Here is an 18,342-nt window from a genome sequence, read left to right on the forward strand (position 1 = left end):
AAAAATTGCTTGTGATAAACGCAGGACTAGCAAGGTTCAATTTTTTTTTTTCGGTTTAGAAATTTTCAATTCGTTTGTAAATAAATCCAATTATCACGTTGTTATGGATAATATTAATGTCGAATCCAATCAATTCACCAACTATCGGCAATTCTTACAAAAGAAATTGGTAAGCTGTATAAATAGACCTTTTTTTTACAATATAAATAGACCTTTTAATATTACTTATCATTTTTTTATTTGTTTGGAATGTTTTGTGAATTGTCCAAAAATTATATAAAAGTTTGAACAAATTTTATTATGTATATTTGTAGTAATTATTTCGCATATCGTAATGTTTTTTTAAAATATAATAAAAAATTCATTCAATTAAAAAGTTATATTATTAACGAGAAAAAAAAATTAAAATATAAAATAATGCTGCATCGTTTTATTATTTTCAATAAATATAAATATGACTGAAATGCGAGTGTTGTTAGCTTCGCCGTACTTTGTAGTTCGTAGATAGCCGATGTGCTTGTCTTAGTGTGTCAGTCATTCCTGTTCCTCAAGTCAAGGTCGATTTTTTTTTCTATGATCCTCCACTTCACTAATCAAACTATTGTTTGCTAATTACGCATCTGAATTAGGATTTATTTGCCACTAATCAATCCTAATCCATCAATATCAGTGATTGTTTAGTTCTGTTTTTTTTTCTTTTCGCATGACGGCTTTCGGAGTTGGAACGGCGACGTTTGAGTCAGGGTCAATGCAAAGCCCCAATTTAGATTATTATTAATTTATTATTGGTAATTAAATATTAAATATAGTCAGAATGTCATTTTCTTTATATATTCACTTAGGCACTGATATTTCACGCAAAAAGTAGTAAATTTTCTCGATTTTGTGATCCTCCTACTTGGTTCCGAGAAAGGTGATGTCAAGAAAATGTTGAAATATAGTATTTCTTTCTAGCCAGACAAGATTGAAATTTTATTACAATTGAATTTTCTTCTTCTTCTTACTGGGTGTGTGGGTTTTGGTAGCTTTGTGAGGGATATGGAATTTGTAGGTTCTATGCTAATAGTTTGTGTATGTTTGTCAGCTTTGTAGTGAGCAGATATAATGGCTGTTGAAAGGTCCGGAATTGCCAAAGATGTTACGGAAGTGAGTTTGTGTACCTTGATGCCCATTTCTGCATGCTTTTTCATTCTGGGTTTTGCCCCTGTTGATGGTGTTTCTTTCTAGATTATGTACTGTTGTCTGATACTCTGATGTATATTTTATGTAGTTGATTGGTAAAACCCCATTAGTATATCTAAATAAACTTGCGGATGGTTGTGTTGCCCGGGTTGCTGCTAAACTGGAGTTGATGGAGCCATGCTCTAGTGTGAAGGACAGGTAAGTATTTTTCCATTGTCGTGTCTATTGATTCTTTGAGTTTAAGTTAATGCTTTCAGTAGCATTATGCTTGGCATGGCTTTTTTTTTATTTTTTTATTCCGTGCTTGTTCTCTTGTTTTTGACACACAGGATTGGGTATAGTATGATTGCTGATGCAGAAGAGAAGGGACTTATCACACCTGGAAAGGTTGGTATATCTTGATAATTAAAGAGAAATGAAGCTAGTAATAGACTAGTAAAGGTGTCGTATTGGAATGGTATAAGCAGTTATATCATGATTAACTCATTGTGTGTGTTTGTGGGAATCATTCCTAAACCTGGGTATGTACAACTGATATGTACAATACTTGGAAGTGGTACAGTGAGAAAAGGAATTCTGGGTATTAATTTAGTGTATCTCTGAGTTGGCAATTTAATCTATAATACTGATATTTGGGTTTCTTATTTTACGGAAGAGTGTCCTCATTGAGCCAACAAGTGGTAATACTGGCATTGGATTAGCCTTCATGGCAGCAGCCAGGGGTTACAAGCTCATAATTACAATGCCTGCTTCTATGAGTCTTGAGAGAAGAATCATTCTATTAGCTTTTGGAGCTGAGTTGGTTCTGACAGATCCTGCTAAGGGAATGAAAGGTGCTGTTCAGAAGGCTGAAGAGATATTGGCTAAGACGCCCAATGCCTACATACTTCAACAATTTGAAAACCCTGCCAATCCCAAGGTATTTAAGCAAATTTTTCTGAAACTGGTACAACTGATTCTTGACACTTGTATATTGTAATTACAGGTTCATTATGAAACCACTGGTCCAGAGATATGGAAAGGCTCCGATGGGAAAATTGATGCATTTGTTTCTGGGATAGGCACTGGTGGTACAATAACAGGTGCTGGAAAATATCTTAAAGAGCAGAATCCGAATATAAAGGTTACCTTTTTTCTCCCTTAATATACATTTAGGTGTCTTAGAATGTGAGTTTGAGTCTAACTCAACCTTATAAAATCGGCTTGTAAGGTGAGAATTGTTCCCCATTTATATATTCTATCTTGACACTATCTCTAGCCAATGTGAGACTTCAACATGCCCACTTTTTTCCCTTTATGCAGCTGATTGGTGTGGAACCAGTTGAAAGTCCAGTGCTCTCAGGAGGAAAGCCTGGTGAGTTGTAACCTCTTCTGTAATAATGTAGTTTTTTGGGGTGAACAAGAACAATAAAATTCATTACAATTTGATGTTTTATTTGATTTTCTTTTCGGTGTTTGAGAGCTGTGTAAATCGAATGGAACTTAACAAAACTTTAGGAGAAACCAATAAAAAAAAAATTAAAAACTTGTTCTTCCTGCTTTTACCTTTTCCTGTCTTGCCATTCTCTTCTCAGTTTTACTAGAATTTTGGTTTATGATAGAAAACAATGCCATCTATTAACAATAATGTAGCCAACCCTACTCAATGGGTTAAGGCATGATTATTACTTTCCATGTAAATGCTATTGGATGTCATTTAATAATTGATTGTGTTGAAGGTATTGTTGAATACCCCCATCTTGCTCGCTTTCCTCTTATCATCCACGAGGGACTGTGTTTCAATTATTCAGCTGGTCCAAATTATGAAAGAAAACTATCGCTAGGCTTTCTTTATAATACAGCATTCACTACATCTTTCCTTGTTATGAATTTTTCTTGACTCCATTTCATGGTCGCCTGACCAGATTGATCTTTGGACTAACCACTTGCTAACTAGTAATCATGTAAAGTTGATGTTACTGTGATTATGCTGTCTTTTCTTCAGCTTAAAATTATCCCTTTAGAGTTTAAACTAATTAGGTCCTGTTTGTCTTTTCTTGTTTGTTTTGCTCTCTGTAGGCTGTAACTACTATAGTTTTCCCAATTTTTATTTAAAATAAATCCTTATGATTGAGGTAAAGAACTTTATTTTCTAGTTGTGGTTAATTTGTAAACTTCTACTGTGAATGTTCAGGTCCACACAAGATTCAAGGGATTGGTGCTGGTTTTATCCCTGGTGTCTTGGAAGTCAATCTTCTTGATGAAGTTATTCAAGTAAGCTTTAATTACTTGTGGATAATAATTACATTATTCAAGCGATCATGTAATCATAGTTTAAAAAAAATTGTTGTTTATGAAAATATTTATTTAAAGTTGTTTGGAAATGTCATGTAGAGTTTTAGAAAATGGGACGACTAATGTATTTATGGTTTTTACATCCAACTACTGATAATCGCTTGACATTTCAACCTATTTTGATATGGATTTGATCTGGCAGTTTCCTGTTTTATTAATGTTATAAATTGATACAATTTTCACTTGATCTAAGCAGATTTTTGCTTGTCATTTCCAGTTTGAAAACCTATTTAATTATTTTCTGATTGTCCTAAAGCACTATGGTTTTCCTCTTCCCTGGGAAAGTTCTGTCAATATAAACTTCTGAGTACTAATTTATGTAATGTTAAGATTATATTTTATTCTCTTATTTGTGATTAGATAGCCTCTTTGCATATGCAAGGGTAAGGCTGCGTACAACATCCCTCCCCCATACCTTCGCATAGCGAAGAGCCTCTGGACAATGGGGTACGAAGTTTTTAGAGGGCGAGCCCTGGTGCAGCGGTAAAGTTGTGCCTTGGTGACTTGTTGGTCATGGGTTCGAATCCGGAAACAGCCTCTTTGCATATGCAAGGGTAAGGCTGCGTACAATATCCCTCCCCCATACCTTCGCATAGCGAAGAGCCTCTGGGCAATGGGGTACGAAGTTTTATTTGTGATTAGATAGCAATTAGAGATTTAGTCTTTATTACTCATTATTAGATTGATCCTATGTAATCAATGTGGATGCTATTTGCTTATTATAATTAAAGACCAATTGTGGTCATCCAAGACACACAACAACACATTCTAAAATTCGTTATGCAATTATACCTAATCCGGTTAAGTTTCATTTCAAATATAGCTGAACAGTTTTATATAGAAAATTGGAATTCCAGATATCTTTCAAGATTACGTGCTGATTTTAGGGCTACCAATGCAAATATTTACAAATTATGATTTGACATAGAAATATTTTGTAATGTACAACTTTACTTCTAATATGTCATAATTGTTTTTTTTTTTAGATGCAGATTTCAATTATGCTACAAATTTAAAGTCTGAAAAATAAAATTGTGATTGATGTGTTGTATTAGAGAGACATCGAATATCTCATCTTTTTGCAGTATTTGTTTTTAATTGCAACAGTTAATATTCTATTAAACCTAAGATATGTGTGATGCGCAGATATCAAGTGATGAAGCAATAGAAACTGCAAAGCTTCTTGCGCTTAAAGAAGGCCTATTTGTAAGTTCTAAACCTATAGAAACAGCCAAGAGTGAGCGTCTAATATATTGTGTGGAGCCTAGTTTGTAATGAATATTTGGATTTGGGTTTGGTAAAACAAAAAATATAAGCTGGCTATAACATTTTCTCTTTTTTTAATTTTATAGTCGATTGAAATTGAACCACTTACTCTGGATATTTTTGTAGGTGGGAATATCTTCCGGAGCTGCAGCTGCTGCTGCTTTTCAGATTGCAAAAAGACCAGAAAATGCCGGGAAGCTTATTGTTGTAAGTTGTTTGTATGCCTAATATTTCCGTGAAAGTATTTAGAAATGTCTGTTGAGAAAAGTATCAGAATTACTAGTATAATCGTTATGCATAATACCCAACAAATGAACTGGTGATCTCTTGGACCACAATATCATGATATTACAGATGGGAAAAGCGTGCTTAAGAATTGTTTGTTTTTCCCAAAATATGAAAAATTGGTTAAGCATTGCAAAGGCCAGTAATTATATTTATTTATTTTTGATGATTTAAGAAAGATAAGTAGATATATTTATGATTACATTGAGTTTAATTTTTAGGATAAATTTTTTTACATAAATATCCAATAGGAATTCATTCTCCTACCACATTATATTAATGAATAGGATGATGTTACAATAGAGTGAATTTCTATTAGATGTTTGTGTAAAAAAGTTTTATATTGACCATGCACATAAATTAAATTCTTATAGTTATCATATTATTGGTATTGTTACTCGTACTAAAACCAATAACATGATAAAGAAGAAAGGCTTCAGGTAGTATAACTATTATCTGTTGCTTCCATTGACTACATGAAATTAGTGATCTTATTCAAGAAGGCCTAGAATTAGTGATTTCTTGGACTACATTAACAACATGGATTTTACAGATGGGACGAGCTTATGTTTTATTTTTAAATGGTCAAACATTTTAGTCCATGAGATTTTAAAAACTAATGACCGAAAAAATAAAGTAAAAAAAAAAAAGCTAAAATAAAATGGAATTTTTTTGAAGTATATTCAGAACTGCTCTTAATTTATACCATATAAAGGAGATACAACTTCTATTACGGGCTTGTGATCTCCACTTTTAATGAGACTATTTTACCCTTACACAAAAACAAATTCACTTATTTGTAGACATTTTTGTGTCCACTTTTACCCCTATATCTATTTCTCTCTTACTATTTTATTCTTATAATTACTTTCACAAAGCAGCAACTATTATAGAACCTCCTTTAGGATTGGTTTGGTAGGAAGGAGAGAAAGGGGAGGAGGAGAGAAGAGGAGGGAAGAGAGGAGAAATTTCAAAAGCTTGGTGATTTGGTACGAGATTAGGAAGGAAATTTTCAAACAAAATGCTGGGTCCCATGATAAAAAACTTCCACCCTAATATGAGAAGATTTGAGAAGAATTATATGTAAATGAGCTTCTCTCCCTTTTTTGTGTTGAATTGGGCATGGTACACATTCTTTTTTCTCTCTCCTCATGTAATATTAATTTATATCCTCTTTCTTCCTTTTTTATACCAATCAAATCATTTTAATTTAAATATTTCTCTTCTATTTCTCTCATATACTCTTCAATCAAATCACTACCATTTCCACTTTATTTCTCACCTATTTCTCTTCCTACCTATTCTCTCTCATTCTCTCCTCATAACCAAACTCACCCTTAGCTCTCTTATTTTTATTAAAAAAATATAGAGAAACAGTGCCTCTTTTTCCCTGGTGAGAATAGTGTGGAATTCGAGTCGGATGAAGCTTTGTTTATAAAGACAAGATCCCCCATCTCAATGCTGCAGTGGTGGAACTGATTTGATGTGAATAAAAAACATGATACTGTAGCTTTTGACTTTGACTGACGATATAAATTTTCATGTTTCTGTTTATTGAGTAACTGAAACTATGGTGCGTTTTGATATGGTGCAGGCCGTTTTTCCCAGCTTCGGGGAGAGGTACCTGTCCTCCGTGCTATTTGAGTCAGTGAGACGCGAAGCTGAAAGCATGACTTTTGAGCCCTGAATTCCCGTTTAAGGCTCTCACTACTGAATTTTCTTGTTACTTGTACCAGGCTTTAACTAGATTGTTAGAGTACTACTGTTTGTGACTCTGACTCTAAAATAAAACTTGCTCCAAAAGACTAGTTTTTCTTGATGCCCCTGGAGCGATAATTTTGTGCCTGCAACATTAAAAAGTATTCAAAGTTGCTTATAAGTAACATGTTTCATCTTTTGTTGTTGTTGAGACGAACACGGATGAGGTCATAATACCATGTTTCTGATTTCCTTTGGTAGGGAAGATATAGACCGAAGTTGATTTGTTGGACCTTCTCATATAACATTTTAGATGCTTTTACGTTTAGATTAGAGATTATTCGGCATATCAAACAAACCCCATATTTGTCCTCCGAAAATTCTAGTTCATCATTCAAAGTTGCATACATAAAAAGTAAAAAAATAATAATAAAATAAGTACTGCATCGTAGACAAACTCAACTCATTGAAGTCAAACAAATAGTCTATGAGAAAAGCACCCAAGCTAACTTTTCTTATTAATAAGTGAAAATTTTAAAATTCTTTGCGATTAACTATGTAGTTAGATTAAATAATTTTGATTTTGTATGGATTATTAACTATTAATGGTTCATATTACCGATACTTTAAAACAGAACACCTACCCCTCCCTATGTTAAAACCAAAATAACAAAATCCAGAAAATGCATTCAATTCATTTTTTTCCTTAATTCCTGAAAATCAAATACCAAGAAATGATCCCTATGTAGTCTTTCAATCTTTGTTTGCAAGGATGTCACCTGTAACGTTTTTGTTTCTAGTTGAACCCTTAATCCGCGATAATACTTATACTTCCCAATATAGGTTCATCCATCCACATATTTGCCTCCTCCACCATTGAACTAAGGCAATCCAAATGTTAAGTCTCCTCCACTTTCTCAACTCTGCGATTAACAGAGTTGAAATAGCTCTTAATGATGCAGAACTCCATGGACTTTTCTCTGGGGTAACCAATGTGTTTGTACATACAGGTTGAGATTTGCGGAGGCGACGTGATGGGTCGAGGAGAGAGGAGAAACGACGTACAAGAATCATTTTGATAACAAATTGTAATTCACGAAGAACAAAAATTTTCTATTAAAAACAAGTGCAAGGAGGAAAAAAAGAAAAAAATTATCTTAAAATGCAAGAATGATATCGATAGTAGATCAATGGAAACATTAATTGGACATGAACAAAATTTGCAGAATTAAAAAAAATTTAAACATATATCATGAAGGAAAAGAATAATGAGAAATGAAAAAGTAATAAGATACTAGTTGGTTGATAAGAAGGTACATATGAATTTTTATTCACTTATTCTTCTTCATGGAAATATTTTTTCCCTTATCTTTAGTTGAGATTAAATATTAGTAAAATGTAAGATTATATATTTTTTAGAATAAAATACACCCAAAATTAATTTTTTTATTACCCATCACAAATGTGGGATAATTTTTTCCGATCATATATCTGGGAATAACAAAATAATGTTCTCTAAAAAAAATCCTTGAAACAAACCATCTCTCTTGTATAAAATAAATCTTGAGTCTATTAATGAACATATATTTAAAAAAATGTGATTTTTATTCGAATCAAAAGAAATTAATTTATTTTTGTTTTTGTAATTTTGAATTTAATTTTTTTTATTACATTTGATTTTGTTTCTAAATTAATTGTACTGAAATTTAAATTCAATATATATTTTTAAAAGATATGTGATTCAAATTTATAGCATAATCAACTAAAGAAATCTCGCATTATTTGAGTTTTATAAAACATTATAACGTAACTTTTCACTGATACTGTTTAAGAAAACTGGAAATGTATATTTAGCTTAATTGTAGTTTATTAACAAAAAGCTTAAATATAATTTTGTTCTCCTTATGTTTCAAAATCTGCAACTTTTGTTCCGGTATTGTAAAATAAAACATTGAATCAAAAGAAAGAGGGAATAAATTAGAGTATGGTATGTGAGAAGTAGAGTGTGCACCTAAAAACATCTATTGTTAATGCTCTAAATATTAGAAAAATCACAATCAAAGCCTACGAAAAAAGTGCAGCTTCTTTATGATGAGCGTGGTATTCAAGAAACACAAGTGAAGGGGAATTCACAGGATAGATGTGCATGAAGGAAATGAAGAATGGAAAAACGCAATGTATTATTTTTCAGAGATAAATGCAGTGCAGGACTGTAAATAATGTGAACATTGCTGACATTATAGGTTACAGTTTGGGAAAATCATGTAGCAATTGAAAGGTTAGTCACAAAAATTCCAAGAGTTGTCAGGTGAAGAAATCCTGGATCCCTTTGCCAGCAAAAACTCGATCAGAAAGATCGGCCAAAACGGCATTGACGCTGGAACCAAAAATAACGCTGAGGACATCGCCGGTGGTACCCGAACAACAAGTCGGAGAGGAGATAATGGTAACTGTGACTGTGATGTCAGCGGTGACCGTAAGTGGTAGAAAGCTTGCACAGCCCTTAGATTACAAGGTTTAACCCAGATCTGGGACAAAAAATTCCACAAGAAGACCCTTTGATTTCGATCTCTTGATTCTGTAGTTGCATGCATATGCCATAGCTCAGCAAGGTCAAATGCATTGTAGATCTAGTGCCTTTTGGTGCAGGCTCCCCCTGAACTGGTGGATTTTAGAGATTTTGGAATCATAATTGCTTTCTTTTTCGATCTAGACTTGTTACTAGTTTTCTACACTAACACTCGAGTAGTAGGTGTGATAATTAAGTAAATTATTAACATTTCTTGTTATGTTTTTTTACTAATCACTAACTAGTGTTTACGGGTTTATTCACATAAACTGAAATGAAGCAATATCATTTTTTGAACAATTAATGTGTGAAAACATCATTGTGTTAATAATTTTTTTTTTTTATAACATACCCAATTTGTTCTGTAATGCACTGAGGGTAATCGACCAAGTGATATTTGCTAAGTGGGTCTTCAAAGTGCATGGACTTTCACACATTTATGTTTCCTTCGCGTTGTAGAACCATAATGGGGTGGTTGCCTAAATTAGAATTTAACATAATAACAATACTTATGGTTATATTGCGTGCTTGGATCAAGTGGCTAGGAGTCTTGTTTGCCAACGGTTATCCTTAAGGTCGTAGCCCTTATGTGATAATGTATTTGTTCCCTTAATCAGAAGTGTGGGTTTCAAGATGCAACAGTAGTCCTGTTGTACAAAAGACTTTGTGGTTACCAACTAAGAACCATTTGGTGTGTTGAGATGTTGATATGATTGATAACATGGATAATTGGGTGATGTGAAAGTCATTTGTGATGAGGACATTTGAGCGGGTGGTGAAGTGGGCCATCAAGTTACACAGTCAAGGATCAAGCCAACTATAATTTCTATATTTTTTAACCAGTTGACATGGTTTCTATGTTCTTTGACGGTTTTCCAAAAACTCAAATATTGTATGATAATGTTAAAACGTGTTCCTTTTATGTGTAACTTTACCAAATTGTTAGAAGTTTGTAAATATTTTCTATTTGCTTACTTTTTTTTATAACAAAATATGTGTTTAATTCCTAAACAAATATTTGATTGGTCTTAATCCTCAAACTATAGTTGAGTTTGTAGTTCCTTCCGTGAATTGTAGCCATGAAATGATGATGTAGAGGTCACATTTTGTAGGGGTAATTATTTTGTGAAAATATTTAATACTATTGAACAATTTCTGGATGTTTCAATTTCAGGGACTTTGGGGAGTGAAATTTGGAAAAGAGTTTGGGTGTAGGGGAACAGAAATTGGTGTAGAATGGAACCAGAGGTTTGATAATTGTGTTTGTCATGGCCACCGCTTGCTTGTTGCACTCCGGCATTGTGACATTTTCACAAATACTTTATGTACATGTGCGTAAAGTGAATCAATGTTCTGAAGGGTAGCATAGGACTGTGGGGCAACAGGGGTTTTCAACAAGGAAACAAGCAATGAGTAAAGATGTGTGCGTGAGAGGGAGGTTGCAATTGGTGTCAGGAGTTTTATTATAAGTTTTTACAAGGGGATTATGCTTGGTTTGGTTCATAGTCAAGGGGGCGCACAATTGGGCAATTGGTAATTTGCTTTCGGCTTTTTGGTTACAAAATGTTTTTGTCATATTATCACCATGGTATGGGACTAAAAACTTAATCAGAGAATAGTTTAAGGATCATGACCTATCAAATATTTGTTTATGAATTTTAAAAAATTGAGAAAGGTTAATGTTTTACTTCTTCTTCTACACTTTTCTCTTTGGCGAACAAGTCACGATTTTTGTTATTCTTCTTCAATCTCTTGACTGTCCAGCCTTACATATACTCAGCATCTTCTAAGGGGTTTCGGCAGTGTGAACTAACTATATCTGATTTTTTTACTTTGTATTTTGTTGGGATTCTTCTGGTTTTGTAACGGGATTCTCTGCAAAAAATCTTGTCTTAGACTGAAATCGGATCCTTGTAACGTCGCAACACTGGTTTGAAAACCTTTAAATTCATTCGATCAAACCATAAACCCTAGCTAGCTGAGTAGCGTTGGAGATGGAGAAGAGTAATGGTTTATGGAATTTACAAGCAGTGGCACCGGAAGTATCCGGCGAGGGATTTCCATACGCACCGGAAAATTGGCCGGAACAGGGCGACATTTGGGGATGGAGAACTGGGCGGAGAGTTGTCGCAAATCGTAGCCACTTTAAGGATCGGTACCTGTATCTGCCGAATCGACTAATCCGTGCCTTGAAAGAGGAGAAGGAGAAGGAGAACGCTGCTGACTCAGGCTCAAGCTCAATCCGCAGCAGGCAACACATCTTTGCGAGCAAACTTGCTGTTGAATGCTACATCAAGAAATATTATCCTGAAGCGGATCTTGATGCCTTTTTTGCTTCCTTCTCCTGGAAGATTCCAGCTCTACCATCGTCTTCAACCAACGGTCCCTTTCTTCTCTCACTTATTCTTAATTGGATTTTTCAGATGTTCAGTTTTTCTCTGTTTAACACGAGGATATATACCTTTTCTCTCCGTGGCCTTCACACATTTCCCTTTAATTTCGCCATTTTTTTATTTGTGGCAGGGTTTTTTCTAATTTTCTGCCTTGAATGCGTTTTTTTTGTTGCTTTCACGCGATGTTTTGTTTTGTTTTGCTGACTTTGCTGCTTTAAACATGGTGGATTTCATGGTAATAAGCTCTCTGCCGAGTTCAATTGCCCTGTCCTTGTTTTTTCTGAACTGAGTGTATATGTGTAATTCTAATTACGATTACACTATCATGTGTACATACAGATAATAATTTATTTAATTAAGAGTTGTAATCTGATTACAAAACACTTGAGAATAAAGATAAATTTCTTGACATGATAGTGAATAGGTTTATGAATTTTATTAATGGGATAGTTAAACCATTTTTGCTACCAATGGCTTACGAGAGACTTGCAAGATTTTATGCAATATACTATATTGGTGATGCGGCCGCAATTGCGATTGGGTCGCTATGAATTAAAAAACCTTTATGTTATGGCAACAATTGTGGTTGTGAACCCTTTTTTAAAACTATTATTCTTCATCTTAGTTGTTATGGTGTTTTCCTTTTTTTCATATTTTTCAGTGACGCTCAGCATGCAGCACCATACTGTTATGTTTATTTTGCTTATTAAGATGATATCACATTGCTAAATAACTACCTATGCTGTTCTGTATCACAGGCAATGAGGTGCCTATAGCTGCTGTACCTCTTCTACAGATAGCACAAGAAGCATATGACTCTGACTCTGGGGACGTTGTCAAGTGTAAAGCAAGTAATAAGAAGTGCACTAGTCTGGTGTTAGAAGAAGTTGAAAAATATTCACCAGCCATGCCTTGTGATATCTGTTGTTCTGAACCTGGGTTTTGCCGTGATTGTGTTTGCATCCTTTGTTGCAAAACTGTTTCTTCAGCTTATGGTGGCTATAGTTATATCAAGTGCCAAGTGAACATTGGTGGGGGCATCTGTGGCCATGTTGCTCATATGGAATGCGCTCTTCGATCTCTCTTGGCTGGCAAAGTTGGAGGAAGTATTGGGCTAGATGCCCAGTACCACTGCCGACGCTGTGATGGGAGGACAGATATGATTTCGCATGTTAATAATCTCCTACAAACATGCAGAGCTGCTGATTTGGATGATGAAATTCGGAAGAAAATTTTGAATCTTGGTGCTTGTCTCTTGCGTGGTTCACAGAAGCCTGTTGCAAAGGAGCTGCTGTGTCGTATTGAATTGGCCATCTCAAAGGTATTTTTGAATGATTTTTGGGTAATAGAAAAAAAATCATCTTTCTTGTTCTCTCCTGCTTATTGTAAAGGCTTATGACCAATTTGATAGTTTATATCAGCTTAAATGTGGAACTAATCTTGAAGAAATCTGGAAGGAGGATGACAGTCTTATAGCTCATTCTTTGGGTAAATATCCTCTCCTATTACCTGTACATGTCTATTTTTACTGCTTTCCACTGCTTTTAGAGGTGCAGAACTGGATATGTCTGGTTTCTGAAAGACCTTAGAAACAGAGTGACCATTTATCATCTCTGACTTCTGACAAATCTTGTACATTCAGTTAATTGGGTGCATTCAACTAAACATATTGAATGTTTTGTGTTCATTTATTAGATAACGGCAATGATGTGATGGAAGTTATGGTCAATGACGGCCCTTTTGAAGTTAGGACAGGGTTGGAATCTTATGATTTTCAACCTCGTTCATTAAAACTTGAGTCTGAGGTTGATCAGGTTCTCCAGGCTCTTAGAAAGTCACAGGAGCTTGAATATAAGGTGGTGGAAGAAACACTTCAAGACCAAAAGACTTACTTAAAAAATTTGTATCAGCAAGTGGAATGTGAGAAGTATGAATTGGCTTGTCAAAACTCATCTACCTCAGATGTATCGTCTAGTGCTGTAAGAGACAGAAAGAAACAGATAAGACGGGAGGTGGAAAAATTTGAAATCATGAAAAAGGTTGCCTATGGTTTTGGCAGGACATCCAATGATATTGTAAAGGAACACTTTGGCTTGAAAGTGATAGATTGAATTGACAAATCTTTCGAGGTTGTGACAATTTTAATTTTTTTCACAGAACCTTTATTCATTGCGACCAACATGGATTTTTTGCCAAGCAAAATCAAGTGAGATTGTTCGAGGGACTATATGAAGTTGGTCTGTCAAACAAGATGTAGTAAGTTCAGTGTTGTAAAAAGCACTATGCTGATCTTTGCTACTGTAATATGCTAGCCGATAGGTCAGCTACTAAAGTAATCTGTCGGAACATTTTGATAAGGATTTTAAAACTGAGTAGCAAACAGTCTTGGTACAGTGGCTTCATTTTCAGTAGTAAATTCCCTGTTGCAATGAAAATAATTTTTTTAAAATACGCTTGGCATAACATATTTATCCGTCTACCATAAAATTCTTGTTCTCATCTCCCGTTTTAACTAGTCTTCTAATGCATAATTGCTACCTTTTTTCACCAAGTTACCCTGAAGTACTGAAAGTATGCAATTTATTAACTTGTTTTTATTGTAAAAATGTTTTTTTAATTAAATTATGTATTTTACTAAAAAAATAATATTGTTTTTATTTTAGATTTTCTTGATTTCCTTCTAGATTCTTTTTTTCTTGAACTAGTCTTCTTACATAATCTAAATTGTGATATAAAGAAGAAGAACGCACGCAACTGAGAAAGTCACATATGATAGGATAGAAGAACAGAAGGCGTAAAGTAAAGAAAAGAATTTCAGATTCTGGTCTTCTAGTCAACCATTGATAAAGACGCAGGAAACAATATCATTTTACATGACTGCTGAACACGTGAGGGAGGGTATTGGATCGCCATTGCTTCTGCTCTGCCACCCTGAAACGTCTCATAAATAACTCACTCGCCCTTCCCACCTTTCCCTTCTGCTTCTTTCAAATTTATTATATCGCCCTCTCTCAATTATCTACTAACTTGTTTCACTATTGGCTAAACAATATTTCTGTATTTTAAAACAGGCAAATCCAATATTCCATAATGAAAAAGTGATGGAGCTACACTAACCAGTTTTTGTGGATTATAAATAAAGAAGTGAAAAGCATCGCATACCATACCAAAAATTGATAAGATTGGGTCTCGTGGGCCTAATATGATACAAATCCGATTTTACTTTTTCTTCTTAATTGTCTTTATATAACATTATTTTTTTAATTACACTATTTTAATTTTGAATAAAATATGTATTTTTTAAAATAAGAAACAAAATTGATAAAAAAAAATCAAACTATAATTATCTAAAAATATAATATTTCATTTTATGTAATCATACATTAATCAGCTACTTCAATGAATTAGCTTATAAACTTTTATCTTACAACTTACAGACTTTAAATCAGATACACTTTCTGACTCGTGAAGTATGAAATGAATCAAGAAAAACATAACAAACCCTGAGAAAGTCAAATGCATAATAATCTGTGACATAGTAAATGGCAATTAACATACTAGTGACACTGTTCCTTTCTGCAATGTTGTTTGAAAAGAAGGGGACTGATCACTGATCTGAACGTTAGTAAAAAAACATACACCCACAATTTGCATAATTCTAACATCAACTTCTGCAAATGTTAAATGGCAGTCAAATAGCTGCTGCAGACTCAGAATTTGAAAGGTCATCATGATTACGCATCCGACGCCTACGGTGAGATCTTCTACGAGCCCGATTATGTATTCCTGATGGTTTATTTGGGGAATTTGAATGATGAATATCTTCCACCGGAGGAGCATAACTAAAAAGACAATCAAGAGGGTCACCCTCCGACATAATATCAGCGTTTTCCTGCAATCAAATGTGCGGAAACAATTATGTGAAAGAAAATCTCATTATGGCTACTATTCCTTTTCCCTTGAAGAAAACAATTGACAAAGCATAGATAGACATATTGAAACCATTAACATAAATAATTGGACTTAATCAACTTTATTTTTCCTTGAATACAAAGTATACTCAAGGAGGGCATGTAAGTAACTTTCTCAGCATGCATAATTTAAGTTTAACACTCCCTTCCCCAAGACATTTGAGATGGCCAAGGCAAAAAATGGCCACTGGAGTCCCCCAACACAGTCCATGCCCTTCTATCCTTAAATTAGTAAGTAATTAGTTGCTTTAGTTCCATCAAAACACCTAATTCATTTAATTAAAGAACAAATAAAGAAAGTCCAAGAATACTTACAAAAGTACGCTTGGTCTCAAGATTTGTTCTTTTGCTGTGGGTGACATTTTCAGACCAGCCTAGGGATTTGTCATTGGAATCATTATGGGAGTGCTCTTGGGATTTGTCATTAGATTCACGATCATGTGTCCTATGACCATGGACTGCATTATCGCTAAAGAAATTCCGGTATCTCCATCTTAATTTAGGATTATTAGAGGTTGAATCATCAAAAATCCTCTCCGAGTAGAAATGCTTAGATATAAGCTGCATCAGCGAAGGATCACTCTGGTACTTTGTCACCATTCTGTCATTTAACAACAATTAAAATATGTAAATAAATAAACTCAACTGTATAAATATAAGTATAAATAGGAGAGTCCACAGGAGATGAAGTTCTTTTTTCTCCCTTATCGCCCCAACTTTTCTTCCCAGATTAGGAATGTAGTCAGTGAAAAAGCAATTTGGATGGGAGAGATACATAATTTTAAGGGGACAGAGATAATTCCAACTGCAACGATAATAATCATATTCTGAAGTAAAGTAATCACTTAGTGTGAGGCATAAAATTTCAACTGCTTACTGCGACAAATTTGCCAAAACAGGTCTCAACTCTAAATAACAATCACCCCATTTTCGAATTACCCTAAATACTCCTCTACTAAGCAAAAGTAACTCTTCATTATCATTCCTATCAAACGCATCCTACATTTTATTTGATCTTTAGTGAAACAGGTTGCCAGTATCCCTTCATTTAATAAGCTACTTTCTACTTCTATTCAGATAGAATAAGTGACACTTCACATTGATCTTGTCACACAAAAACTTTTGTAGTTTTAACTCCCCCGCCACCTATTGTACACAGCACATATAACCAAAGCTAAACTGACTTACTCTGCTTATGACAGAGCATTTGTTTTAGAACCTACTCAAGAATACCAGAGAATAGTGCTTGGAACTTATCGCACAAACCAAAAATGTTTACTAAGTGTGAGCAACTGAGAGGAGAAAACCTACATATTCGCTAACTCCTTTTGTAATATACTACCATCCATTGTAAGAATCTGATCTGCACAAGAATACAAGGATCTACTTAACATCCACAGTCCACAGAAAGCACCAGCTCCTGCAAAATGGATAAGACAACAAATAAGGCTATGGGAGGAAGTCCTTAGTATAACTGTAGAAATAAAGATACAACAAGTGGTTAGTCTTACCTGCCGAAAGGTTGATTCGAAATGGTTTACTGAGTTTCCAAGTTGCTGCAATAAAGGCAGAATGGTTATCGTCATACTAACCCTAGAGTCAGCACTAATGAGAATCTGCTGTAACTATGGTAGACTAAATAAAATACATATTATAAATCTTCCTGGTTATGCAGCTCTAGAATCAGAAGTAAGACAATTGCCCCATTAGGTTGTTAAGGCAATAACTACAAGAGGAAGAGGAAAGCATCTTCTTTCATTGCTTAGTTAAGCTTACTATCAGTACGATAGTACCGGTACTTTCACTATTCACCAGTTAGATTACTTATTAACACATTAAAGATACAATGTTCCAAAACCAAAGCAAGAAGTTTCAATTATTGAAATAATATTCATTGAATCATTGTAAATGAGCACCAGAATCATTAAGGATATAGAAATGACAAACCAGCCCATGCAGCTGTGCCCGCAGCAAGTGCACCAGCAGTGAAATCTCTCAAAGATTTAGATTTGCATGATAGAAGAATATCCGCCTCCTGAGGTGTCAATATTTCCTAGAAAAAAAAGAGGCATATATTTGGTGATAAATCGGATAGCATAGCAAGAAGTCCATTATCAACGAACTTTCACAATGTGTACACAATAGCCAAAACACGTCCTTCCATGATCATCGCCAAATAGAAGAAGAAGCTAGTTCTAACTAAAAAATTCCAAATGTGAAATTGAGTGAAGAAACAATCAATCTGTGGTCTGAGAAGTCAGAATCATGAAATGGCAGTGAAAACAGTAAAAATCCGAATCTTAAAAATGAAAATAAGGAGAAAGGATTTTCATGTTGAGGGAAAATAAAAAGCCCTAGCGAAAGGGAATAGAGAGAAAAGGGTACCTTCTTGGACATGAGAACTTGTTCAAGGTCAAACAATGCTTCACCCATTACGCTCCCTTCTTAGCTTGCCGGCTGCTTTCTTCGCAGAATCCAGATATACTCTCTCTTCTTATGATCACTCTATTCTCAAAGGCTAGGTTGCTTTGGTGGGTTTCCATTCCTCTCACTAATTTAATTCAGAAAAAAAAAAAGTTTATCCTTTAATTTATATAATTTTTTATTCTATTTTTAATATTTTTGAACAACAGTACATTTTAAT

General features: G+C 34.3%; 3 protein-coding genes across 5 annotated transcripts; 2 read left to right on the forward strand and 1 right to left on the reverse strand.

Annotated features, from left to right (window-relative positions):
* Positions 1–471: 471 nt before the first annotated feature.
* On the forward strand, positions 472–7,059 carry LOC547631 (cysteine synthase). Of its 3 annotated transcripts, none has more exons than XM_026124290.2 (11): positions 472–788; positions 1,085–1,146; positions 1,271–1,380; positions 1,512–1,569; positions 1,838–2,101; positions 2,168–2,305; positions 2,485–2,536; positions 3,356–3,435; positions 4,663–4,722; positions 4,909–4,989; positions 6,662–6,959. In XM_026124290.2, the coding sequence occupies exons 2-11, from the start codon at positions 1,105–1,107 to the stop codon at positions 6,752–6,754; spliced, it is 978 nt and encodes a 325-aa protein (XP_025980075.1). In that variant the 5' UTR covers positions 472–788; positions 1,085–1,104; the 3' UTR covers positions 6,755–6,959. The 3 variants fall into 3 exon arrangements, with proteins under 3 accessions (XP_025980075.1, NP_001235628.1, XP_025980074.1); NM_001248699.2 differs by having other exon boundaries at positions 484–557; positions 6,662–7,059; XM_026124289.2 differs by lacking the exon at positions 472–788 and adding an exon at positions 823–913.
* A 2,761-nt stretch (positions 7,060–9,820) lies between these two features.
* On the forward strand, positions 9,821–14,118 carry LOC100802913 (uncharacterized). Its single transcript, XM_003538595.5, has 5 exons — positions 9,821–10,867; positions 11,231–11,716; positions 12,486–13,048; positions 13,149–13,215; positions 13,423–14,118. The coding sequence occupies exons 2-5, from the start codon at positions 11,329–11,331 to the stop codon at positions 13,836–13,838; spliced, it is 1,434 nt and encodes a 477-aa protein (XP_003538643.1). The 5' UTR covers positions 9,821–10,867; positions 11,231–11,328; the 3' UTR covers positions 13,839–14,118.
* A 992-nt stretch (positions 14,119–15,110) lies between these two features.
* LOC100797227 (uncharacterized) lies at positions 15,111–18,228 on the reverse strand. The gene is made up of 6 exons (NM_001252928.3): positions 18,084–18,228; positions 17,646–17,751; positions 17,210–17,254; positions 17,010–17,118; positions 16,014–16,299; positions 15,111–15,619 (listed from the first exon to the last, which is right to left on the reverse strand). Exons 1-6 carry the CDS (start codon positions 18,129–18,131, stop codon positions 15,419–15,421), a joined length of 795 nt encoding a protein of 264 aa, NP_001239857.1. The 5' UTR covers positions 18,132–18,228; the 3' UTR covers positions 15,111–15,418.
* Positions 18,229–18,342: the final 114 nt, after the last annotated feature.

Source organism: Glycine max, chromosome 11, assembly GCF_000004515.6.
Source record: "Glycine max cultivar Williams 82 chromosome 11, Glycine_max_v4.0, whole genome shotgun sequence".
NCBI lineage: Eukaryota > Viridiplantae > Streptophyta > Magnoliopsida > Fabales > Fabaceae > Glycine > Glycine max.